At 37.1% G+C, this 25,819-nt stretch overlaps 2 protein-coding genes across 5 annotated transcripts; both read right to left on the bottom strand.

Annotated features, from left to right (window-relative positions):
• Positions 1 to 264: 264 nt before the first annotated feature.
• LOC127986422 (clustered mitochondria protein homolog) lies at positions 265 to 18,114 on the bottom strand. 2 transcript variants are annotated; one of them, XM_052588664.1, is made up of 26 exons: positions 15,080 to 18,114; positions 14,334 to 14,518; positions 14,067 to 14,238; positions 13,359 to 13,502; positions 12,930 to 13,057; positions 12,670 to 12,824; positions 12,456 to 12,581; positions 11,830 to 11,977; positions 11,662 to 11,754; positions 8,626 to 9,020; positions 8,236 to 8,535; positions 7,061 to 7,332; positions 6,868 to 6,968; positions 6,623 to 6,775; positions 5,862 to 5,924; positions 5,523 to 5,767; positions 5,359 to 5,443; positions 5,130 to 5,283; positions 3,210 to 3,349; positions 3,042 to 3,122; positions 2,837 to 2,962; positions 1,517 to 1,638; positions 1,332 to 1,425; positions 1,109 to 1,243; positions 955 to 1,028; positions 265 to 824 (listed from the first exon to the last, which is right to left on the bottom strand). In XM_052588664.1, the coding sequence occupies exons 1-26, from the start codon at positions 16,374 to 16,376 to the stop codon at positions 725 to 727; spliced, it is 5,088 nt and encodes a 1,695-aa protein (XP_052444624.1). In that variant the 5' UTR covers positions 16,377 to 18,114; the 3' UTR covers positions 265 to 724. The 2 variants fall into 2 exon arrangements, with proteins under 2 accessions (XP_052444624.1, XP_052444625.1); XM_052588665.1 differs by having other exon boundaries at positions 16,863 to 18,114.
• Positions 18,115 to 18,260: 146 nt separating this feature from the next.
• On the bottom strand, positions 18,261 to 25,253 carry ccdc92bb (coiled-coil domain containing 92Bb). Of its 3 annotated transcripts, XM_052588668.1 has the most exons (5): positions 25,010 to 25,252; positions 21,150 to 21,312; positions 20,369 to 20,416; positions 19,956 to 20,302; positions 18,261 to 19,882 (listed from the first exon to the last, which is right to left on the bottom strand). In XM_052588668.1, the coding sequence occupies exons 2-5, from the start codon at positions 21,277 to 21,279 to the stop codon at positions 19,553 to 19,555; spliced, it is 855 nt and encodes a 284-aa protein (XP_052444628.1). In that variant the 5' UTR covers positions 21,280 to 21,312; positions 25,010 to 25,252; the 3' UTR covers positions 18,261 to 19,552. The 3 variants fall into 3 exon arrangements, with proteins under 3 accessions (XP_052444628.1, XP_052444626.1, XP_052444627.1); XM_052588666.1 differs by having other exon boundaries at positions 19,956 to 20,416; positions 25,010 to 25,253; XM_052588667.1 differs by lacking the exon at positions 25,010 to 25,252 and having other exon boundaries at positions 19,956 to 20,416; positions 21,150 to 24,971.
• Between the last annotated feature and the right edge of the window lie 566 nt (positions 25,254 to 25,819).

The raw sequence follows: 25,819 nt of genomic DNA, 5'->3' as shown, positions 1-25,819 counted from the left end.
TTATCTAAGACGCAAAATTTACATTTTCTGTTAACTGAAATAAAATACGAACATTAGATGAAAAAATAAACAAAAATAAGAAATGCAGCTTTGGGAGCTAACTGAAATAAGTTTAATTCGAATCACTGAAATTAAATAAATAAGTAACTTATAATTAGTTAAAACTGAAAAAAGTAATATAAAAAAAATGAAAACTGCAAATTTAAAAATAAAAGCAAATTCAAAATATTAATTAAAACTATATAAATAATACTAAAATAGCAATCGATTTAAATTTCTTTATTTGTAGCACTTTATCACAATGCAATAACAATATTTCTTGTCATACATACATTCCTTGAAATCAAGCTGAAGTCAGTCAAGTATGAAGTGCATGCATTGGCCCTCTTTCACTGCTCGGTGGCTCTTATACATATACAGTGCAGTCATCATACATCAATGTACAAAGAGGACATAAATGACCAGACAGTCCTGTTTACAAATGTGCAAATTTGCCTAGATAAGCTCATGCTTTTAAAGGGAGTGCTAATATTATATATATATATATATATATATTTTTTTTTGGCAAGAGTTCATTTACGCTTTTACATTTTTATCTTCATGTTATTATGTTTAAAACCCCAAGAAGAACCCTGTTCATTTAGGGGCTCATCTGTTTGTTCACTTTATTTAAAGTGCAGTCTTCTAGTCCTGTTGAGTAATAGCTTGTGATGTGTCGTGCTCCTCAAACGGCCCCCTGCAGATCCTCCACAGACTGAACATCATTTTGTGTGAGCTGAGATGTTTTCTGAGCATCAGTCCTGAGTTTCTCAAGGTCTCTGTTACTTCAAGGTAGAAAAAAGTGGATGCATGAGAGAATGAAAGAAATGCAAGGACAGTTTTACAATATTTTAAAGTGACCATCATAATATATGAAGTTCATATAACACAAAGTAAGCCTCAGATCTCTCTTACCTAAGAGGAATGAGGACAATCCCAGTGATGAGATTTAGCTGCTCCATTATCCACACACGACTTGGAGAGTTCAGCTATATGAGGATGAAGCATTATTAATTCATTAAATCATTATTATACCATGCATCAGCTAAGACACATGTACAGCACTAACATTGAAAGGGGGAATATTGGTGTCTGAGCCAGTTTTGTAGATCCAGTTCATCGTTTTCTGTAGAATCACTGCTTGATGTGTCAGATGCTTTAGGTACTCTGAACTTTCTTGGGTCTTCTCATGTGCTTCTCCGACCTATTAAAACAGCATTTATGAATATCTAGATTTTAGATTTTAGACTAGAACAAATCTGCTTATCCTTTTTGGAACTGTAATTATTCACCTGCTTCCTGTATATGCCATAACGCTCTTTTTCATGCGTCAGTGCAGCACGGAAATCTCCTTTACTTTCATGCACCTTTGCCAACAAGTGATGACTGTAAAGATGGATGATACATGATTTTTTTGGTCATGTTCAGAATTTATTTTAGAGTGCTATATGTGTATGTGTTGCTGCTGAGTCTTCACCTTTGTGCCAGTTTGAAAGATGAGGGTCCCTGGTATTTAGAGGTCAGGACAAGGGCGTCCTCGAGGAATTTGAGGGAAAGGTCACAGGCCATCATACTATGAAGCACAAGACCTATCTTACTCTGTACAGGAGATGAATGCAGAATATGTTTCAGATAAAAGTGTTTTAATTTGGTTTGGTGTATTCAGTACTTAAATATCAAAGATTTGCAGATATTTGTATGAGTATTACTTATCGAGATTATGGGAGACGCAAATACCATGGACATTTGAGATAGAAATTTATATGAATGTATGAACCAAAGTATTACTGTTCAATCATTTGGGGTCAGTAAGATTTAAAAGAATGTTCTTGAAGGATGTCTGTCTTTTATGATAACCAAGCCTGTATTCATTTGATAATAAACAAAAATATTGTGAAATATTATTACTATTTCAAGTTTTCTATTTGAATATATTACAAATGTAATTTATTCGGCATCTTTACTCCAGTCTTCAGTGTCACGTGATCCTTCAGAAATCATTTTAAATATACTGATTTGGCGATTGAGAAACATTTATTAATTTTCATGATGAGAACAGTGATTTTTCTGTTTTGACAGATGAAAATAAAATTATATTATATAATTTTTTTGAAACAGAAATATTCTTTTACATTATAAATGTCTTTACTGTCAGTCCAATTTAATGCCTCATTAATGAATAAAATGTATATATATTTTTTCAAACTCATTATAAAATATATTTAAATAGAAAACAGTTATTTTAAATTGTTTTTAAAGCAAAACAAATTTAAATTGTTACATTTCACAATATTTCAATACTTGTAATTACTGTATTTTTAATCAAATTAATGCAGCCTTTGGTGAACATATGAGACTTCTTTCAAAAACATTAAAAATACTTAACTTAAATACATAAAACAATACAAATCTCTTAATACCTGCATGTGAAAATATACCAGAACAACAAAACGAAACAAAGCAAAGCAAAGCAAAACTAAACTAAACTAAACTAAACTAAACTAAACTAAACTAAACTAAACTAAACTAAACTAAACTAAAGCAAAGCAAAACTAAATTAAACTAAACTAAACTGAACAGAGCAAAACAAAACGAAACAAAACAAAACGAAACAAAACAAAACAAAACAAAACAAAACAAAACAAAACAAAACAAAACAAAACAAAAAACAAAACAAAACAAAACAAAACAAAACAAAAAATATATATCCTGTATATCCCGTCACATTGCGTGACACTATTTGAAGTTCAATGTCCATGTTATTTATTATCATCACGTTGCTATCATCACAACTCACATCCAGTAACGCCATCTCGGGGTGGTCGTCTCCACACACCAGGAGCATCAGGTAGCGAGCGCGGTACAGTAATCGCAGAGCTGTCACTGACTGGCCCCCAGCAAAGCAATACAGACCAAGGTGCTTCTACACAAAGGGGAAACAACTGTATGATACTACAGTAAACCAGAGTTAAACTTATTTGAATAAACAGAATTTTACTTACGTATTCCTGTATAGTGTTGGGATGCTCAAGTCCCAGAACTCTCTCACTGATCAGCACAGCCCTCTGCTGGTGACTGAGGGCCTGACAGCAGAAATTCAACGTTTGTTTCAAAATGTCATTTTCAAATGATTTATTTTGGCTCATCTGTCATTTTGTAACATGTGATACCTCAGCATAGTCTCCGAGGATGTAGTGTATGCGTCCCAGTAACCGCAGACATATGCAGACATCCTGATGCAGAGCTCCGTAGACGTTAGTGAAGAGCCCCAGAGCCTGGTTTATTAACTCACAGCCCTCTTTCAGACAACCTACACATGCACAAATGAATTTCAAAATTAGAGATTGTTTTATTGTTGTTTTTGTCTTGATATGCACCACTATTCAAAGGTTTGGGGTCTGTAAATGTTTTTATATTTTGAAACAAATAATTATTTAGGAAGCATTACATTGATTGAAAGTGACAGTAAAGACATTTACAATGTTAAAAAAGATTTCCATTCCAAATAAATGGTGTACTTTTGATTAAAAAAATAATAATAATTATCAGTATTCATAGAAATTATAAGCAGCATAAATGATTCAGCTTTGATAATAAATGTTTCTTGCAATTAGCTTTTAAAAATAATTTTTAAAAGATCAGTGACACTGAAGACTAGAATAATGGCTGCTGACATTCGTATTTGCCCTCACAGGATCAAATTAAAATATCTTAAAATAGAAAATAATATTTGTAATAATATTTCACAAGATCAAATAAACACAGCCTTGGTGGGAGTAAGAGACTTCTTACAAAGACATAAAATAGATACAACAAACAAATAAACAACTTCAAACCTCTGAACGCTAGTCTATATTTATATAAATATGCATATAAATGCACTTTCTGTTTTTTATTTTTATTCACTTGTAATCTTATTGAGCTAAAATAATGTTAAGGGGGGGGTGAAATGCTCGTTTTCACTCAATATCCTGTTAATCTTGAGTACCTATAGAGTAGTACTGCATCCTTCATAACTCTAAAAAGTCTTTCCCGGAAAAACACGAGCACCTAGAGGCGTGACGTGTGGGCGGAGCTAAAGAATCACGAGCGCCAGTAGGCTTTTGAGTTGAGAGCATGTGGAAACTGTGACACAGATCCAGAGGCTGAAATTTAACAAGAGCAGCATCAGCAAAGGCGGTATGCTATGTGGTATGTACTGAAACTGTATATATTTGCTTAGCAGTTTTGGAAAATGACTAAGTTCCACTCGTCTTTTTTTTTTTTTTTTTTAAGCTGTACATGTGGAAAGTGCAGTTTGATGACAACATCGCATGTTGTTTACTTGATGTGCTTACGCGCTGATAGCTAAGTTAACAACACAGAGATATTTGAAGCAGTTTTACTCACCGCATGTGGTTCCAACACACGATCGTGACTCTTTTAGTTGGGACTGCATTATCCTTAAGAAATAAATGATGTGCAATCCGAAATGCAGGGAACAAACAAAAACACTTGCACAACTCCGTTGATGCTCTGTAAAAATAAACTCCATCCACTGGTCCCTTAATGCTGTTTCTCTTTTGGTAATCTGTGCAGGGTTGTCTTGCCCTGGCAACCAAAAACACACTTCTTTTGTGACTTTTCGCGACGCTCTCGCTCTGATCAGTGAATGTCTGTGCTCTCTCTGCTCTGCTATACGGGAGCGCGCGCTCTTCCGGCAGAAGTGCCCTTAGGACCCATATAAGGAAATTCCGCTCCATCTAACGTCACACAGACCCATACTCGAAAAAAACTTTCCGAAACTTGTGACAAACCGGAAGAGGTTTTTTTGGAACAAAAATACTCCTTCAAACGTACAACTTAATTTTTGAAACTTTGTCCATGTTTAGCATGGGAATCCAACTCTTTAACAGTGTAAAAAACTCAGTATGCATGAAATAGCATTTCACCCCCCCTTTAATTATTTTTATTTATAATTAATAAATACTTTTTTTAATTTTGTATTTACATTCTAATAATTGTTGCCACTTAAATAAAATGAAATGTTATAAATAAAATAAATATAAAATATTTGAGTCTGATTAAGTTTAGATTATTGGTTCACTCACCTTGCTGTACTCTAGACTGACCACAGCGCAGGAGATAAAGCGCATCACTGGACCTAGGGCTGATGTGCTTTACTACCGGGAAAATGTTAAGGATGTCGTCTTTAGTGAATACAGTTTTGTCCTCAGAATCAAACTGGTATTCTCTTAAAAGAATCTGAAGGAGAGATGGAGATGAATAGCTATCAGAGTTAAGGAGATGCACAGAGACAGTTATTACAAACTGATATACCTGAAAGCCAGTTTTGATGGCGATTTCTCTGAGCAGGGTGATCCTCTGCAGCCTGCATTTGTCCACGGCTTCCTCGATGCTTCCACTGCCAGAAAGAGATGAGATCGCCCTCGTATCAAATCACAGCACAGCATCTATTTGTGTGCAGAGGACAGGACACTCACCAGGGCAGGCTGTAATGGAAGTACTCCTGAGCCTCGGCTCTGATGGCCCCCCAAAGGTCGGTCGGAGTGAGGCAGGACCAGGAGGTCACAGCACCACCCACAGACGCACGGCTCCGCCTTCTCCGACTCCTGCGTCTAGAAGCTAACTTGTCGTTCTGCTGAATGACTCCAGCGTCAGCGAAGGAGCCGAGGAAGCAGTTGAGGAAATGGCTGACGGAGGCGGACAAGGCAGATGGTTCGACAGCCTTGGGCAGAGATAAAGGATTTTTGGCAAGGGTATCATAATGTACCACATTATATTAGTGATATCCCCACCATAAGCGATTTCTGGACACTCACCAAAAGATACGTCTTAAACAGATGTTTCGCACATCTGGTGATCAGCTCACAGAGTGCAATTCTCTGAAAAAGGTTCAAATGTTTTTACTTTTTCAGATTAGATGCACATATTTTTCTTTTGATCTTAATAGTTCTTCTCTTTAGAGTAAAATGAGTTAGTCCTTAACTTTCATTAAGATTAAATTGTTATGATATTTGTAATTCTTATAATCTATTATTACATTTAATAATAGTAGTATTATTTTAATTCAAACAAATATTTTATATATATATATATATATATATATATATATATATAATATGTATTTATTATATCATAGTATAATACATTTAAAACATATATAAATACTTGAATTATTAAAATAGTTTAAAAGACCCAATTAAAAAAAGTAAAATCATACTCAAGGTCCCCTTTAAGTATATATATATATATTTATATGTGTGTATATATTTATATATATATATATATATATATATATATATATATATATATATATATATATATATATATATATATATATATACACACACACACACACACACACACACACACACACACACTCATATATATATAGTTGAATATTGTTAGCTGCTTGATGAATAGCTTTTGTTTGCTCCATGTAAATGTGTAAATGAATATGTAATTTACTTATTATTATTATCTCTAATTATCTGTCATTTCAAATGGTAGTTTACAGATGTGTACGTTGCATTCAGAATTGACTGAACTGATTGAATGCATGAGTGAAATACACACTCACATAGACATGATCAAGTCTTTCCTTCTGGGGTATCTTCTCAATATACTCCAGCACAGTTCCCAGGTATCTGATGTTGATGCCGTGCTGATGGAGAGCCTCTGTTAGTGTGACACCATCTGTAGGCATTGATGTATGGGCAAGGCAACTCTTCATCTACAGAGGCACAAGATGTGAGGGGTTACAGAAGGACAGACATCGGCGACTATCTGTTTAATAAGTTCAATCATTATAAAAAAGCAACTTACAAATGCAGGGATTTGATTGGAAATTAGAAACACTGCTGCTTCCTTTAACTGCTGTTTCTGTTTCTGGATATCTTCAGTACTTTCCTTGGGAAAACGTACACCTGTTAAATGAATGAAAATATTAGTAATGTTCATATTAAGCCACACACATATTTCTAATATTGTCTGCTGGTCAAAAAAGCTAACAGCGCACCTGCACAAAAGACGTTAGGATTGAAGTGTATGTCAAAAGCATCCCCGAGGGAGGAAAAGACATGCTTTATTGAAGACCCCTGCTGGATGTTATTCACTGGCACATTTTTTAGGGAATGGTGCTCTGTGTCCTGGTCTTGGGGTGTGACAGTAGTTGAGGGAAGCTGAGGTGTAGTAATTGGATCACTCTTTATCGCAGATGTGCCAACGGCTTTGGCGATTTCTCTGTCATGCTCAGTACTTTTGGAGATATTCTCCATGAATACCTGGTATCTTATGACATAGACACACATATAAAAAGACCGTTTAGCTCAAAAACTCACATCAGGTTAATATCTGCATCATGATATAAGGTTTTTTTTATTTTTTATTCTGTGCATTTGATTTATTTGTAAAAGATTTGTTTGCTTTTTACAATGAATTATAATAAAAGCACTGAAATCATTCTATAAATGTAGTAATGATAAATTAAAATGATAAATGATAGGTAAAAATTGTTAGCCTAAATGCACTGTAAGTTGCTTTGGGTAAAAGTGTCTGCTAAATGAATTTAATTTAATTTAATTTAATTTAATAAATGTAGTACCATTAGAATAATTGTGTGAGTGAATCTCACAAAACCTGTTACAAATCATATTTAACTACAAAATGAAAAAAAAAAAAAAATGGCCTAAAGAAAATCAAAGATTTTGCATCTTGACACTGTTTTCATGACAATTAAGCAAATATTTCTTAGAATTCATCTTTATCCTCCTGGTACTGAACCAGCTAATATTAATTTCCACTGACTGGAGCAGGATTGTTTTCTTGTTACTGATCAGTTTCAGCCGGTGCCTTTTTGCACCTCCCTTTCTTCATGTGTTCAGTACGTTTTCCCTTTGTTGTTCAATTTTATCACACATACATTTTTTCTGAGCATATTTGTTTTGTTCTCTTTGTATGTATGGATTACTTGGGTTGTTATTGATAGCACCTTTAGAAATATATTCCCTGAGAAAAATGGTGACGTGTTCAATACTAGTAATTTTGTGCATGTATATATAATATTAAAATAGGCTTCATTTTCTGTATGTTTTTGTTTGTTTTGTTTTTGATTTTAGAGTAAAATATGACATTCCTGACATGTTTTCTGAGATTCACCCATATATTGATCATAAGACAGGTGAACAGAATCACCTCTGCTCCACGAAGGCGTCAATGAGTTCCTGTCTCAGGCAGACCAGGCGATGAGGATGTAACTTCGGAAAGCCTAGATGTTGACACACAGGATCCAAATCCTCTCCTTCTACAGGAATAAAGTTGAGGTCGGGCGGGAAGGTAAAGAGTAGATCCAGGATGTAACGCCGTCCGTCATTACCCACAATGCCCTTGTGCTCCACCGAGGAGCACAACTCTACTGCTGTATCATCTTTGTTTAGCACTAGGTGGCGCTGCACTCTCAGCTTTTTACTGGGTTTGTCAAGCAGCTCTAGATACCTTCACAGAGTATAAAAATGTGGTTACATATACATATTAATTGTTTATGTAATTTCTAACACATTGTTAAAATAAAAACGATCCTTCTACCTGTCATCAGACACAACAGTCTTGCCAAAGTCAATGGAGCCGTAGACGACACTCTGTTCCTGGTGACGCTCAAGGATTCCCGGCACGATAGTTTGGGCAGTGACGCGGTAGCCGCTGTAATCGATCACTACAGTTCCAATTAGGAAGAGGCCTTCCTGATCCACTGCCCAATAAGCTCTCACACCATTCAGGTCAAGAAGAGGGGCGGCATGGGCTGCAGCCTCACCTCCCAGATCTCTATACTGGTCCCGCACATCGAAGCCTAAACTGAAGAAAATGTTGCTCCAGATGAACATTTGTTGTCGTGGTTCTTCACTAGGGTTGATAGGCATCACGTTACCATCTACCACTGCCATGGCTCCTCGAGTGGCAGTGCTCACAAAATCACTGTTAGCCTGTAAAGTCAGTAAAATGTGGTAATTATTGGTCTACTTGGTTTAGATACAGCCTAAACAGACATCAAGAACAGACAATACAGTTTAGGTTTTTCAGATATCAGATTTGGTTTTTGGCAGAACACTCTTAAAGAGCCACACAGATGGGAAATCAAAAATTACCTGTATTACAGTGTATGATGTAGCTGTCCATCAGTGTAAACAATGTGCAAAGTAATTAAACCAAAAAGTACACGATTTATAAAGTTATTGGCTTCTAAAGTAAGGAGTCGACTCTGAATCGCTGAAACGAATCGTTATAGATTTCAAATCTTTTGCCCATCTCTATGTACGTCACTAGGAACACTTTGCATAATAATCTCCGCCTACCGTCTTGAGAGAAACAAACTCTGACCTGCCCCACCCCCCCACAGGCGCTCTGGTTGGTGTGATAGCGTCATGTCGAGGAGACAGTGTGTTTTTAATTGTAAAGGCAAGTTTGTTTTATTTTCACTGCCAAAAAATGAAGATCAGAAGAACCAATGGCTAAAATTAATTTTCACCACAATACCAGAGCAGTACAACAAATCCCTTTTGTTGTGTTCACAACATTTCACTGATCACTGCTTTTTTAATCTCGGTGAGTTCAAGGTGGGATTTTCAAAGTGTTTGGCCATAAAAGAGGGTTCATTACCAACTTTATTTAGACCAACAAGCATCTCCGAATCACAACGCGAAGTATGATTATGAAGTTATGTGTTTGTTTTCTCCCGAGCGTCTTATCAGTATGTGTGCTGTCTGCAGCCTTTGTCTGCACTGATCTTCGTTTACAAACACGTCATTAAAATGAAGTGTAACAAGTGCTGCTAACAGATATTCTGTGATAAAGTAATCCATATGAAAACAACGCGATGTCCGTTTTTCACGTCTCCCTTCATTATATCTAATGTGACCACGCCCCTGCGCTGAATGCGCTTTTCAGATTCAAACTGAAGCGCGCGGCTTGAATACACCCACACAGAAGAAAATCAGCAAGACTGCTCAAGTTTTTTATTTTACTGTTTGCTTCGCGATGAGAGGAATTAGACATAATTCACCCCAAAAAGATGCTAACGCATTGTTTACTATGACGTTGTGACCAATCAGAACACAGTATGCACCCGAAAGGTGGGGTTTAAGGAAACTGAATCTTTTGAACAGCTTCGCACGAACCGTTTGGGGATCTCTGAGAATTGAGGTTATTTTAAAATGATATTTTGACAAAATGACAATGTTTTTTAACCTTGGATGGATATAAACCTATTGTACAGGACTCATAAACAGTGATAGGAAGCTTAGAATTTTCATCTTACTGGCTCTTTAACTTCCTAGTGTTTGTTCCTAGGTCAATGAGCTGGGACTCGAACTCGGGACACATGAAGCGCAACAGCAAAAGTATATTTTTATCAACAGGTACTTCAAGAGCTGATTGGTTAAAGCTAAAGTTTTTGTTCACTGATAAAATGTTGACTGTTTCTGATTTCAGAGATGAGGGGCAGTTGTGGCTTAAAGGTTGGGTTAGTGAATGACCAGCACTGTCTTCCACCTTCAATAACACAACTGAGGTGCCCTTGGTGCTGGAGCAAATGGCTGCCCACAGCACACCTTAAACATAGTCCAATCCCAGCAAAATTAGCTTTGTTTCAATTTCTTATTAAGCAGAGTTGACTGGGAGACTGAAAGCAGAAGATTTCAAAAGTCCAAAAATAAAGGCCACCCTATTGAACACATATGACAGGCAGAAATCCCGGGGGGTTGGGAGGGACAGGACCACCCCTACCTGAGGGTTGCCCCCCCTAGAAATATGATTAAAAACCATTCTGTGTATTATAAATAACAATGTTTTATACTTTAAATAACTTTGTAAGTAGTAAAACAACCATGCAAACAGGGCAAAAATGCGTTTTGAGTAAAAAAAAAAAATTGAGCCTCCCCCTTCCTTGCCTCACATACTTTGGTCCTAATGCCTGCTTTCCTCTCTTACATCAATCAGTTTTGCCAAGTCTGTGGTTTTCTGGCGGTATTGGGCTACTTTAACAGTAGCCTTGCTACTTTTGGTTGTTTTTCATTTTAGCGGCGCCCCTAACGTGATATTTAGCTCCTGGAATCTTGATAGGGATGAGTAGCATTTGTGCATTTTATTTTGGCGAAAACCTGGCAACCCTGCATCACCTACAGTCCGATTAGTGAGAAAAAAAATCAGTAGTTGTGAAACTCGGCTGTCAAGGCTATTTTATTCACTTATACATTGGATGAAGTGATTATTTTCTCTTTAATACAAATGGTGCCAATGCATTTTTTGATGAGTCTGCTATTTTAGCTATAATAACGTTACCTGCTTGATGGATGGTAATGCCTACAACACACAAGCGCTATCGCGGTGTGATCACAACAGCATGAAGTTGTCTAATATGGCACGGTCTCCCTGCTACAGTAAAAGTAGTGAGACTTTCCTCTGCGTACACTTATCCTAACAAGTACAGTTTTAGCTGTATTATTTGTGTCCCTTTCAGAAATTGCTATTGAGAAATGTTATGTTTATTGTTCTCCCCTACTGTAAAATGGGATTCTGGGATGGGATGCTGTAAGAATTTATGTCCCTGATGATTGGTGATAAAGATACCTTAAAAACAGCTCGGTCCCTCATCAGACGATCAGTCACGGTTTTCTTTGGAAGCTCTCTTGTGGTCTGAAGTTCTTCATTCCAGTCCCGGGCCTTTGTTCAACACAGAGGAATTGATTAAAATCTATTCATGTAACTGGCTTGTGTGCTGACTTTTAACATGTTTACCAGAGCAGGCACATGTTCTTCATAACCCAGGCGGAAGGAGCTGACATCTTCTGCTCGAACGCAGTCCATTGTATGGTCAAGTGCTGGAGCAGTCCAGCTGAACACCTGGAAAGGTGTAGCAATCCTTTCAAAGGGGTGTGTGGACCCTCTAAAATAAGACAGAAGTTAGATTTGTACAACTATAATTTTATTCAGACCAGTACATATTTTTCAGGGCAACAAGACTTAAACATTTCCTATATAAATAAATTCATATGAATACATTTCGGACAGGAACATTATGATTTTTTGCATCTTAACATTGCACATTTTCCTCTACAGGCTCAGTACTGTTATCAAAAATGTATTTGTTTATTCTTTTTTACTATGATTATCATTCATTCATTTTTTAGCTGAAAATGTTATGTTATTTTTTTGTATTACATATTTTATTGTTGATATTGTATTGTATTTAAACGGCAACAAAAATCTAAAATATTTCACAATGTTAAGTACTTTAATGCATAAGTATCACTGTAGAATGTTTTGCCAGAAATTGTCTTTTAATTGAGTAAAATATAGGCGCAGTACCCATGCTTTAGCTCAGTTTTTAGGTCCTCTTTTACACCTTTTGAGAACTGGCATACCTCCTTTTCAGCAAGGCACTGAAGTTCTTCTTAAAAACTGGACTGATATGACCCAGGAGATCCAGCAGAGCGTGACTGAGGACACTAGGATTGGCTGGTTTTGGGTTAAAACTTGAAGTCGTAGACCTAAGTGAACCAGATTTTTAAAATAAATTTCTATTTGCCTTTTTGAGGGAAAGGACAATTTAGAAGAGAACTGTACTCGGTAACTCACTGATTTACGTAGAACCCGCGACTTGATGCTGTTATACTGAAATGTCTGTCCTCCATGGTGACCACATTAAGATACATGAGGTCTCCGTGCATCTTTCTGTTTCCAGGAGGAGGATTCCAGCTACTCATGGTCAGAACCTTCAAGCACCCTGAGGACTGTTTAAAAGATGAACAACTACATATTATCATCCTTAACCCAAAAATAAAGACTGTCTAGCACAACTTTACTGCCATTACATTCACAGATCATTGAATTCTTACCTTCCCAGAATTTGTATGAGGTAGTAGGGGAACCAGCAGACGCTCCTTAGAACCTGGAAGGATGTGATCTGGAGGGCTGCAGCTCATCTGCTTCAACCCTTCACCTTTTCGCTTAGGTTTGCTGTTCTCTGGGAATTAAATGAAGTAAAATTGTATTAAGCCACCATACTTGTATTGCATACTGACTTGAATCCATTTATCATTCGTTTACTCACTCGTTTTTTTTATTTAATATTGAAAAAAGAAAACAAGAATTCAGCTAAATTTTCCCTTTTTTTGTTCAGGGGGTCTCAGTTCCGCGAGGCAACACGCACCAATATTTTATAAAATCCGGTTATTCATTTATAGGTCTGGTATTTAGATCTACTGTATAAGGTTATTTTTTACCAAACTTTTAAGTATCTATTTATCCTAAGACAGGTATCTTACCTTCCAGACATTCTTCTGTGACACAGCTGAGAAAGGACGGTGAGCTGCCCTCCACTCCATTATAACCATCAGTAAGATCCAGGCTCTTTAAAAGGTCTCTGATGTGGCGTAAATGGATACGCACTTCTCGAAAAGTGTATGGCTCTTGGTCATATTTAAAGGGGGAGCAAGAACAGAAATTTGAGGCAGTTAATGGTGCTAATTGTATGCATGCCTAAAATTTAAAATTCAACCATTTTACTTTCAGGGGAAGTTTTAGCTTAGTTATAGCTTACTTCAACTGATAATGTGAATCTGATTTAGGGCCAAACTGTCAAGTTTGCACCAATGCAAAACCTCTTTTGGCATTTAAAAACTATTGCCAGAATTTAGTGATGAAAGGTTTATTTTTGTGCCTGACCTTAGTATATGTATGCATTTGTAGAAATTCCCTTTCACACAAAAGAATGTGTGGGCGGAGAGTATTTAAAGGGATAGTTCACCTAAAAATGCAAATTCTGACTTGATTTTTTTCACTCTCCACTTGTTGCAAATGCTTTCTTCTGATGAACACAAAAGAGGATATCTTGAAGAATATTGGTGACCCCCCCCCCCCAAAAAAAAATGAGTGTCTTAACTCATTTTGCACTTGACATAACCATTACCAGTTGCTAATTTACACTGATTAGGAAATTTGGCCCTTAATCAGGTACATTTTTACAGCCTTACCCTCCACAACCCTCAGAATGGAGCCCTCCTGAAGACCTGGTATAGATCTAAGGTGGGTAAAGTTGTCAAGAGTTACTCCATTGAGCTGCAGGGAGAAGCAGGTCCGACGACAGGTCTCCTCCCGGTCCATCAACACTTGCTTAATTTCCTGCACCATCGCTAAAGGTGACACCTTGAGCCCAATATAAACAGACAGACATATAGACAGATAAATATCAGCTTATATCTACACATACAGTAGAAAGCAGCTTCGTTTGAAGTCTTTACCTGGAAGTCAGTGGGTTCTGTTCCAGGAGCCTGGATCTTCACCGTGAACCCTGTATCCTCAGATGGGTCCATGTCCGGAACAGCAGGAAGCTCTTGTTTTCTGCTGTCACCCTCTACTTGTTCAGTCAAGTTGTCTGCTGGGCTGTCTAGCACATGGCCACTAGACATGGTTTCAGCACTGGGTGCTTGTATTTTGGAAAACAGAAGAATACAAATCACAAGTAGATTAAAAAAAGAGTTACGAAAGGTTTGGGATGAACTAAGGCCTGCCTTGAAACATTCACACATTTTTACAAGCACTTCTATAAAAATACCTAAAAGACCTGTTATACATTTGTTTAGATTTGATTTGTTTATAATTATTGTTAAGCCTATAATTATTTTCTGGTTATGGCTGACAAATAATAAAATGATATGCCATTTGTTTCTAAAAACAACAACAAAATAATTAAAATATTAAACACTAAAATGAACTGTTTTAAATGCTGGCATAACAACACCATATTGTACAGAATGAAAACCTATTTTTATTAGGGGATTTGCTAATGATTACATTGTTATTCAATTAATATTAATACTCAGTTAATTACAAATGTTATTAAAGATTAATCTTAAGTGAGCATTAAAGAAATCTTAATTTAAAAATAGGGGAAATGAGCATGCACAATTAAATACCCAATATTTCCAATACTCATAATAAAAGGTTTTATTCCTATATACTGTGCACCCCTAGAAAGAATACACACCTGAAATATTCGGAGTGGCCAGGAACAGTTTATCAACCACAAAAAGTGTGAAGCGTTCAGTCTGATCCTTTCTTTGCTCTACCTGTGTCAAAGCGAGGGTTGTCTGCTCAGAATCCTGCAGTGATAACCCTGTGCTCTGCTTTAGCGCTTCCAGGTCCCACTGCATCTGTTCCACTTCCTTCTTTTTCCACTTCAAGTCCTGGTCCATCTGTGACAGGCTTTGCTCAGTCTCCCCTAACTCTTTCTCCATCAGCCCAGAGCTCATGTCTGTAATCTCTGGTTGTTCTACAAGAGATATTTTCTTCTCCATACAAAGTAGATGCTCTGCAGTTCTAGTAGCATTCTCATCAGTTTGCTCTCTCTTTATAATTTCCATCTCTAGTGTCTCATACTTCTGTGCATCTTGCTCTGGGTCTGGTCTTTGAGAGTCTTCAAAGACATCTGGTTGTGCTATGAGTTCCAAGGTTTGTGCTTCCCTTTGCATCTTCTGAAGCAAAGGACATTCACTTGTAATGGCATTCACAGGTTGCGTCTTCATCGCATCAAGAGGTGCACTGTTTGGTTCATTCAGTAGTTTCTGGTCTTTTTTCTTTTCGGTGTGTATTACATTTACTCTTGATTGCTCCTCAGGTTCTTCCCGTTCAGTGAACTGCTCTGTTTGAGTCCAACCATCTTCTCTCTGACTGACGTCAATGTCACTTTGTGAGGCATCCAGTGAAGATGCAGCAAGCACAGGAATGCTACCATGACCAGAAAAAGAGTTTTGACTTACCGTAATATCTGCAAATAGTCCCATCCCATGATGTTTACAAGTGTCTGCTTCTAGTCCATGAGTGCATATTTGTTTTTGAGCAGCAGGTATCTGATACAGGGATGACAGAAGGGGCCATTCATCCTCTGTTGAGCATAACTGATTTATGCCTGTAATGTTTGTGCTTGGCGGCCCCACCAGCTCTCTATTTCTCTCTCCTCCATTTCGTAGATTGCTTTCATAAACTCCTTCGTCCCTACTGACATCCTGACATTCCCTCCTCGTTGCCAACAAGACCTCCAAAGGCTGAATCGAGTCCCCTCTGACCCGAAGGTTGCTGCTAAGTATGATGTCTGGGAACAGGAGATGATCTTGGTCCAGAACGGGAGAGGCCAGAAGGTCAGCTGAGCTTCTTGAAGGAGAAAGACTTTCTATATCACTATTCTCTTGGGATAGCAGCAGAGACTGTTCCTCGGTCCGGTTCCCAACTCCCTTGGCATTAACAAACTCGGAAACCTTACGGCAACAGTAAAGTATGTTCCCCATATTGTCCACTTGTGTACACAAGAGCAAAAGAACTGTAATTTTGCAGCCCAAGAAACTGTGAGTCAGCTAATAAGAGCTCATTTGGTTTTAAAATGACCTTGGCTGCTAGAAAAACCTTGCTTTGTTGGTAAATCTTTAAGAGAAGCCTGACAGACAGCTGACATACCCAATTACCAAGCCTGGCATCTGGCAACTCTGCAATAGCTTAAACATGTTCTAGACAGCAAATACAGTAAAGACATTCAATTTTGTTTTGCATGCCAGAAATTATTGAAAGGATCATTTATGCATAGATGAATTGACAGGCTGGGTGATAGTATCTCCTATAAAAAAAATTGTACCTAAAAAAGTTAACAGCAGAAGATCAGAAACATTGCATAGACTCGATTAAAATAAAATGGCTGGTTAAAAATACATATTTGTTTTACTATGTAATTGAAACTAACGGATTAATAAGTAATATTAAACATGCAAGCATCTTCTCACAGTTATATTCCTTCATAAATGTGCCCGCTGTCCATCTGCCCCATAAATCTCTACAGAATCACAGGTAAGCAGAATAGCCTGTCCCAAGCAGAGATGTCCCTCTCTCCATAAGACGCAGCACAATTCTACAGTATAGTGTCTTTTCCTCTGCCCTTCATCCTGTGTCTCATACATTGCTATTCCCGGTGGGAGGCGTCGAGGTGGAGTTCCCCGCATCCCATTCTCCTTCCAGAGAAATCGCAACTCATTTCTTCAGTTTCAATGAACAAAAAAGCACATGACATGCCTTCTTGAATCCATGCCAGATCACACATTCGTTCATGAGTCTTCTATATGATCGCTCGCGGATGCACCTCTCTGCTGTTTGCTCTGAATCAGCTGCTGACTCGAGCGGTCGTGCTGCAGCACTCACCGGCGGAATGTAGGACCTGTTTGGAAAAGCTACAATAGTCGGAGAAGTGGGTGGAACAGAGAACCGTAAGAATACTAAACGAGCAGAAGTAGTACGCATTATTTTTGTTGTAAGCTTATCGATCTTCTCCTTGTTTTCTTCTCCCAGAAGCTCACCTTTATTCTCTGCGCATGCGCGTAAGCTACTAACGGTCGCTAAACTGTCCTTTTGGATTCGAATGACAAAACGGCCGTTTATTATAGATATCTTATGTAATTAATTTGTATGGGAACCAAAATAAATATAAACGTATTAACATATGAATTCCAAAGAACGGAAAAGTATATTTTATCTTAATTATTACTGTACCATTTATTTTTTATGTAAAATCAGTATTTGGTAAACAGTTTGGTCAAGTTTAGAACTTAATTAATTATTAAGCATTGGTTAAGAACAAAATCATCAGATAAGTTTTTTTTTTTTTTTTTAAGATATTTTGCCATGATCAACATTCTGCAAGTTTATATAACATTTTTCTTTTATTTTATTCTAGTGCTTTCTGGAACGTTCCAGAACATTTTGGAACCAGTCATAAAAGACATCCGACGTACACTTCTGACGTTTTGGGTTCATTTCTGGTAACTGTCTGTTAATTTGTTAACTCAGTATTATACATGTACCATGTAATGGTATGTAATGCACAAGTAAAACAGATTAGCTTGTACAAGTTGTCAACACAACACAGTGCATGATCCACAGAAAGTAATGTGTTTTTCATATTCACCATGTCAGACTTCATAAGAAACAAAAGTTAAACAAAACTTTTATATAAATTCATTGATACATTGAAATTGAAGATTCAATGATACATTTATACAGTGTATTATCTTTTTTTAATTTTCAGTTTTTTAGCCTCCTTTGTCCTAGTCCTCATCAGTGAACATACTTTCAAGGAACTTTATAAATATAATAAATAAGTGAATAACAGAACAACAACAACAAATATAAACCATTTTTGTAATATTTAATAAATAAACCAAGTTTCACTTCATATATATTCAACACATCATAAAGCTCTTTTCTAATAGAGACAGAGAAACCAAAAACACAAAAACAATATAATACACCTGTTTACCTGCATCTGCCCTTGCTGTTCTTCTAAAGTGTGTCTAATGTGATAAGAATAATTCACTTCATTGACACAAATGATGACTGCATGGAAAGTGAATACTCGGTTATAGAGTCTTCTGGATTCAACAAAGACAGATTTCAAAAATGGACATCACAATGTAGGTTTCAGGTGCTCTGTAACTCGAGAGTTACTCTGTAACTTTCCTTACAACTTTGCTAGGAAGTTTCTAGAATGCAACAATCAGGTTCTGGAAGTCAAAATCCCATTCACTTTCTCCATAGGGCAATGGATTTTCAACAATAACATATAAACCTTTAAAGACAGACCTACTTTAAACTATGAGGTTGCTAATCGATTGTATATGCCACCAGCCCACATTATGTAAACTTGTTTTTGTTTGTTTTTATAATTTTTTTAAATTCCTGGTGAAAAACTACATTCAGTAAATATTTAGAAAATCAGAGTACACCAATCCAAAGTCCACTCCCAAGATATACAGTGAATGATGCAGAGATATTTTTTTTGGTTATGACATTTGCAATGCCTCATTAGAATACATTTCTTTCACTTTTGTATCATTGTGTTCATCTGATTTTCAAACACTCTTTGCTTAAAATCAAACATTTTGTAATGTTTGCGATTCACCTTTTAAAGGTGCAGTATGTGATATTGATATCTAGCAGTTGGAATGGGTACTGCGATCCAAATTCAAAAGATTGCAGGTTGCCAGATTGAGAACCAAGGCTTGAATGCCAAGGCTTTTTTGGTAGGGTGGAATCTGCGATCTCTGATCCAGTTTGTTTGCTCGCTTCCATGGCTGCAGTACTGAGAATTTTTCCGTTAACTGGCAACCAAGTGTGTCGAAATACTATTGGGTAAATTAGCAGTGGGCGGAATCACACAGAACAAAAAAAAAAAACAGACATTCAGACAAGGAACACACATTTCAAAGCAGAATAACTGGCTGTCGCTTTGTTTTTTTTGAGGAATAAGCATGTGAACGTAGCGTGTTTCCTACATACCTGCAAACATATTATGGTATTTTTATGCTTCAGTACAGCGAAAAAAAATTGCATACAGCACCTTTAAAAAAAAACTCTATAGGAAAAATGAATGGGAAAAATCCCTCCAGAACCAAGGCCATTGAATAAAGGGCACTGTTGCCCTTTATAACTCAGTTGTTTCTGGTCCAATGTCCTCCCTCAGTGGTCGGTCTCTGAATCTACCTATTCGAGCTTCTGGCATCCTTGAAAGGCCACCTTCTCTCCAGTGACCTCCAAGTGACCTGTGCAAGGGGAGGAGCCTATGTCTGAAAGGATAAAGGAAAAGAGCGGGATCAGGCATGGGGCGTGCCTCTTCGGGCCCAAGCACCCTTTCGCGGGGCACGCATTCCCTCACTCTTTCTGATCTCCGCACCCTTCCTGAAGCTCGGCTTTGACGTGGACTTTCCGCCAATACTGGAGATGTCCATGGAGAATTTGCAGTCCATTCTGATTCCTGTGGAAGGGTAAACGAATAAGTCTGATTCATACCCCAGGTTATGAGTAAATCCAGCCGTAGTGCCTCCTACCTGCATGGTGCCTCCTTCATCCTCTTCTTCTTCATCCTCTTCCTCGTAGTCTTCTGTCTGGTGATACAATCGAAACTGTGCCGAATGCAGTTGGAAGGAGAGCTGAGCGGCCAGGTCAGTCTGCTTGCGGAGATCACGACTCAATGTTGTAATCTTATGACTGCGTCGTTTTAGCTCCTCCAGGAATCGCCGCTCTTCATCTCGAAGTCGAACCTGCAGTGCGCTCGCAAGTGCCCCCTTTTTCCGTAGCTCCGACCGCAGCTCCACCAGGGTGCTTTCCTCCTCAGCCAGATGCTGCTCTGTCTCTAGTAATCGTGCCTGCAGAAGCTCTTCCTCTAGTTCGATATCTGTAAAAACATGTAGTTGAGGGAACATGTGGGAAAGACTGGAATCTTGTGAAATCTGATACTTACCTTCTCGGCTTTTTACTGGTGTTCTTTCACTTAGTTCACAACTCAGCTCTGTAATGTTATGCACACAGAGAGGATTTAACAGACATGAAAGTGCCATGAAAGTATCTTTTAGGCCAAGGGTTTCTGATGCTAAGGACCACCAAATGTGACAATCCTGTTACAAGGGACCGCTTCCTATAATATATAAATGCAGGTATATATTTTCTATACATACAAAAAACTAACAAAACAATATTAAATTCCCCAAATTAAATAACTGTTTTTTACATAGTCATTGCACTAAAAATTTTATATTTCAGCATATTTTATTAATATATATAGTATATTAGCTTTGACTGTGCAGAAAAATTTATCTTCATTTTTTCTTCTTAACTTCACAGACCACTGTTTTAGTCAGTTTGATGGAGGAAGAGGTTTTAATTTGAAATGCAGGGTCTGAGTTAAGCATACCTTACATTTTCCCTTCTGTCCTAATGAATGAAAATGAACAAAATCAGCATTTTACAAAATGTAATGTAGTAAGCTTTGGAACAAAATTAGGGTAAGTAAAAAGGACTCTCATTTTTAGGTGATAAGGTAAATATTCTATGTAAAACAGCTATAAAATTATGTGAAAATCACTATACAAATAACTTAATTTTTAACTTAATATAGACTGTTTCATTGACAAAACTTTGCTTTCTTATGAAATCATAGTTAATTAAGTGCAAAGTCCTGTATTAGGTATTTCTATATTTGAGTTCAGAATGGAGAATCTATGGAATGAGGATGAGTGACAGACCATTGCATCGTTTCTTCAGGTTGCGGATCTCTAGCCGTAGACCGCTAAGGAGGATGCGGTGTTCCTGTTGCAAAAATGCTACATTACGCTCAACGCTCTCCACCTGTTGGGTAAATGTGGATCTATCCATGGAAGGCTCCTAGATGTTGGCGGGTTACAGCACCTGTTTACAATCAAGTTAAAATTGTTAGTATGTCAATACAAAGTAAACACTTCCTTTACTTAGGCCAAACAATTAATTAAAAGTGGAAGCACACTAATCTCCATTAACCATTCCCCTCCAACCGCCAGTCTGATGTGAGCTAGAGTTAGCGAGGAGATGCGTCAAAAATAAAGCCCCAGCCTTTATTTTTACTTGTCTAATAAAGAGTTTTTGCCAACTTTTTCAGCAGCTATGGTTCCAGAAGTATTTTTCACATTCATATTTTTTCATAAGTTTTTTTTTTTTTTTACTTTTATTTATCTTTTTATAAAAAAGAATTACAAGCCATGAACGAAACAGCTGTAAGGTGAATCACAACATAGAAAAGTAGCAGAACATAGCAGAAAAGTATTTGAAAACTGGACAAAAAGACAAAAATGGGCCAGAAATTAAAGTGAAATAAATAAAACCCCACTGCATAATTAGAATATATCTATAATGGCTGAAATGATTAAACTGAAATGTGAAAGAAATCTGCTCACGTTGCATCAGATTTATGTTTACACATTTATTGCAGTTTTAACATCAACTAGTTTCGGAATGCATAAATTGGTCATCGGATGCTACATTCACTTTTACAAGTTGTTTGAACTGAAATTTGTGTGTACACAACTACCCTCTAATAATAAAAACAAACACCCAGTGTTTTTTTTTTCTTAATCTAGTTTTCTCAAATGAGCCGATCTCAGATGCCTGTCTGTGTGATGTCACAGAGACCGGCCCCTCCCACGATAGTTTGATTGACAGTGGCTTTTCAGCACAGACTAGACTGGTGTCTTACCTTAGACCTGCCCTGAGTGAGCTGTCATCAGTCCTCAATTGTTTCACCAATGAAGCAAATGTAGACAAGAATGACACCTAAGCGATTGAGGTGTTGGATGTAATAATGTAAAGTAAACAGTCTCTCAGGCGGGGTCAGCAGAGCTCATTAACATTTAAAGGAAAATGCTACAAAACAGCTTGCTCTGTTTTACTACCATTGATAATTTTTTACCAAAGTATGTTACACACTTTTCATTAAGACCCTAAAGAATCATATCAACTTGTGGAAAATGGGCATCCTATGACCCCTTTAAGTAATGATCAATGCATGCTTAAACTGGCTAAATTCTTCACTCTTAAGTTTTTTTGTCATTGTAAACAACAAAGTGCATAAATAAGATTAATTTCAAATTGTAGACAGCTTCTGCGATTTTGAGAGTGCTTACTCATGCTAGACTGAAGTCAATGATGGGAAATAATCATTGCTCACTTTCCTGGATATTCTAAAGCATATAAAATAATAATAATAATAATAAATGCATGACCAGTTCTTAGTTTGTTTTCTCTTTGTAGTCAGAATTGGACTTTGTAGCCAGAATAAGCCATTCCCCCAAACACAAAAATGCTATTATTATGACTATATCCAGAGTGACGCCGCCTTCACACTGGCAGTTGAAATTAGCTCCGATACGGCTACGAAACGACCGGAAGTCATTCATTTCCTATGGAGATTCGCAGACCGCATGCGAATGGCTACGAACCGGGTCCAAACGAGTGCGGTGCGCAAAAAATCGTGTCCGTTGGTCATCCGGATGCATTCAAAATTTTGAACTCTTGCGAAAGGCTACGGACGGTTCCTATCCGTCAATTCCAGCGGAAGTTGGCATTGCTATGGTACTGATAAACAAACCTGAATTCATAACTTTTAATAAAATAAATAATGATTATATAACGATAAGTTGTCATGTCATTTTTTTATTTTCATGATTTTCTAACATTATAAGGGCAGTTAATACAATTAAAATGAATAATTAAATATCGTGGCCCCCGCTCTCGGACACACTCGGTCTCTCTCGCTGGAGTGCAGGGTTGTTGCAGCCCTATATACCACTATATCACATTTAGCTGACCTGACATGCACATTCAGATACAGACAATATCAATCGTTCTAATCTCTCCGCCATTTTTGTTCTACTCGCTTCCGAAGCTTTTCAGCAGTGTAGTACGACGTCCACTGGGGGAGTATTGTGTATTACGGAGCTGATTTCAACTGCCAGTGTGAAGGCGGCGTGATAATCAACAATGATGTTATTTTTGTCATACTATTGTAGCCCTGTAATGAACTCCTGTTCTTTCTTCAATTATTTATTTTTTTAATAAATTTTATAAATTGTATTTATTCTTTGTATATAATGTAGGCTTTTTACATTGTTTTTTACATATTTGGCAGCCTGTACAAGTAAACATAAATGCCATGTCAGGAGTTTCATTTCTTTGCAGTTTAAAGATGGCTGTTGTTGATGTTGATAAAATTTTATTGGTTACAGATTATGAAATCCTTACTGACTGAGCTGGTGAAATTTAAGTATTTGACATAAAAATCAACACAGATACATTTATTGAGGTAATTATAAAACGTGCCCATATGAAGATAAAAACAACCGGTTCCTACAATAAGCAGTGTCAATGAATAAAAAATTATGGAGAAATATAAAATTGCAACACACATTTAAGCAATTTAAGAGCATAGGAAAACAGAGTCTACTGTATGTTATTTGCAGTGCTTCATTTAACTCTAAGGGTGAATTCCAAATGGCTTTTTTGCACTCTTGAAGGACACTTTGGAAAGGAATTCCATTTATATGGATGTTCCAAACAAAAGTGGATAACTGAATCCCTTTACATAAGTCCGTTAGCAAAGGGAACAAGTGATGGTCACTTCCATTAAGTGATTTCCATTTGTGATCACTAGATCTTGAATTCACTCAATTTTTTTATCTGATGGTAATCTCTGCAGAATCATGAGTAATGCCGTTTTTCCCCAGGGCCTTCAATGTTGAACACGATTATTTAGAAAATAAATTGATATAATGCAAGCTGATGGCTTCAACAATACCATCGATTAACAACCTTGCAGCTTTCATTATGCCAGTCTTCAATATAATTTCCAATATGGAGAAAATTAATGGGGATTTTACTTCCAGAGCTTGACTGTTGCAATGCCACTTGGTTTGATAGGCTGTTTTGTTTTAGTGAAAAAGACATACATTTTTATAGACATTTTAAGAGTGTTTTTTTTTTTTGGCCACTTTATGCACCAATAACAACATTTCAGATGGCTTACTATGAATCTTAAAACGCATATTTTGTTACAACATCAGCACCAGCAGATTCAGTTTAAAATCAGCATTATGTCATCTATGCATCCGGGACATTCAGACCCAGGAAATGCGTAACGGCGACTGGAGCATGTAAACATCGCAATCTATCGTCTTTAAGGCGAATATATATTGGCAAACCAAGGTGTTTTCTTCATAAAAAGCACAAAATCTTAATGTCGATGACTTAATTGTTCCTTTACTATGTTTATGCCGTTTTCACATCGTTTTCAACAGTAACTACCCAGCCATAAACCTTCACGCACTGATCCATGGAATATGTCAACAAATGATGGATCAACTAAGTGTATGAAACACTGATTATTGACAGCTGATTCTGCTGAAACGTATGAAAACAATATCGTAACGGTTCTTTTTTATCCTTACATATAATCTTGACTATTTCTTTAAACTACACCTCCATTAGGCTATTACGACTATTATCACCGCAACGCGTTTCAAGGTCAGCAATCTCAGTAAACATGTGGTGATACATGACGCTGTGTAATGCTACTCACGATTTGATTGAACAGATGAATGATGCAGGACACCTCCAGTGCAAAGCATCGCCACCAAAGCAGTGCGTCAGAGACACGAAAGGGTTAGTTAGCCATCTGCCATATCCATCCCAACACCTCGTTCATTTAGCCAATGAAGCTGACAGGAGTCAGTGAGAAATCCTTAAGTTTTGTGTGGTTTATAGCGCAGTGACTACGAGTGTGTGCTCAAGGACGACAACTTGTGATCATGGTATGCATGGAATCTTAAAACACACTGCCACTATAGGCAAATAACAGATTAATACAGAAAAAAAAAAATCAACAACATGTTTATTATACATTTATATACTGGGAAGGAGTTGTGATAATACATTAAAGATTAAGTGCACATAGATAAATGATAAAAGAAAGTGAGCATCACTCTTATTACCTCAAGAAAAAAAATATATATATAGTAGTCCAGACACTCAGTTTTTGGGTATCATTTGATATCATTACACCTTCATTGAAATGGCAGCATAATATAATTAGGATCAAAGGCTATATTCCAAACACATTCTTTATAACTCTGTATGACATCACCAGCAGAAATCTTATATAGTCATATAATTCTCATATGTGCTGGACTGAACAAAAAAGAGTGGACATTCACACATTTTAGCGAGTGTTTTCTCTTCACTTAATCAAATGAGATTGAATTGTTTTATAGCTCCCCATCCAGTCCTGGCCCCCATTTAGATTTGTCATTGTTAATCACTGTTGATGCCTTCTATCCACACACAGAGACACACACACACACACACACACACACACACACATACATGGTGG

This window comes from Carassius gibelio, chromosome B21 (assembly GCF_023724105.1).
Source record: "Carassius gibelio isolate Cgi1373 ecotype wild population from Czech Republic chromosome B21, carGib1.2-hapl.c, whole genome shotgun sequence".
NCBI lineage: Eukaryota > Metazoa > Chordata > Actinopteri > Cypriniformes > Cyprinidae > Carassius > Carassius gibelio.
This window is presented reverse-complemented; position numbering and strand designations above follow the sequence as displayed.

Coding starts and splice junctions, on each gene's coding strand:
- ccdc92bb (XM_052588666.1), bottom strand. CDS start 21,279: ATGGATAGATCCACATTTACCCAACAGGTGGAGAGCGTTGAGCGTAAT. Junction 20,417..21,149: donor CCTGAAGAAACGATGCAATG/GTCTGTCACTCA, acceptor ATAACATTACAG/AGCTGAGTTGTGAACTAAGT. Junction 19,883..19,955: donor ATGAAGGAGGCACCATGCAG/GTAGGAGGCACT, acceptor ACCCTTCCACAG/GAATCAGAATGGACTGCAAA.
- LOC127986422 (XM_052588664.1), bottom strand. CDS start 16,376: ATGGGGAACATACTTTACTGTTGCCGTAAGGTTTCCGAGTTTGTTAAT. Junction 14,519..15,079: donor GGCCACTCCGAATATTTCAG/GTGTGTATTCTT, acceptor CCAAAATACAAG/CACCCAGTGCTGAAACCATG. Junction 7,333..8,235: donor GACGCCTTCGTGGAGCAGAG/GTGATTCTGTTC, acceptor CTATGTCATAAG/ATACCAGGTATTCATGGAGA.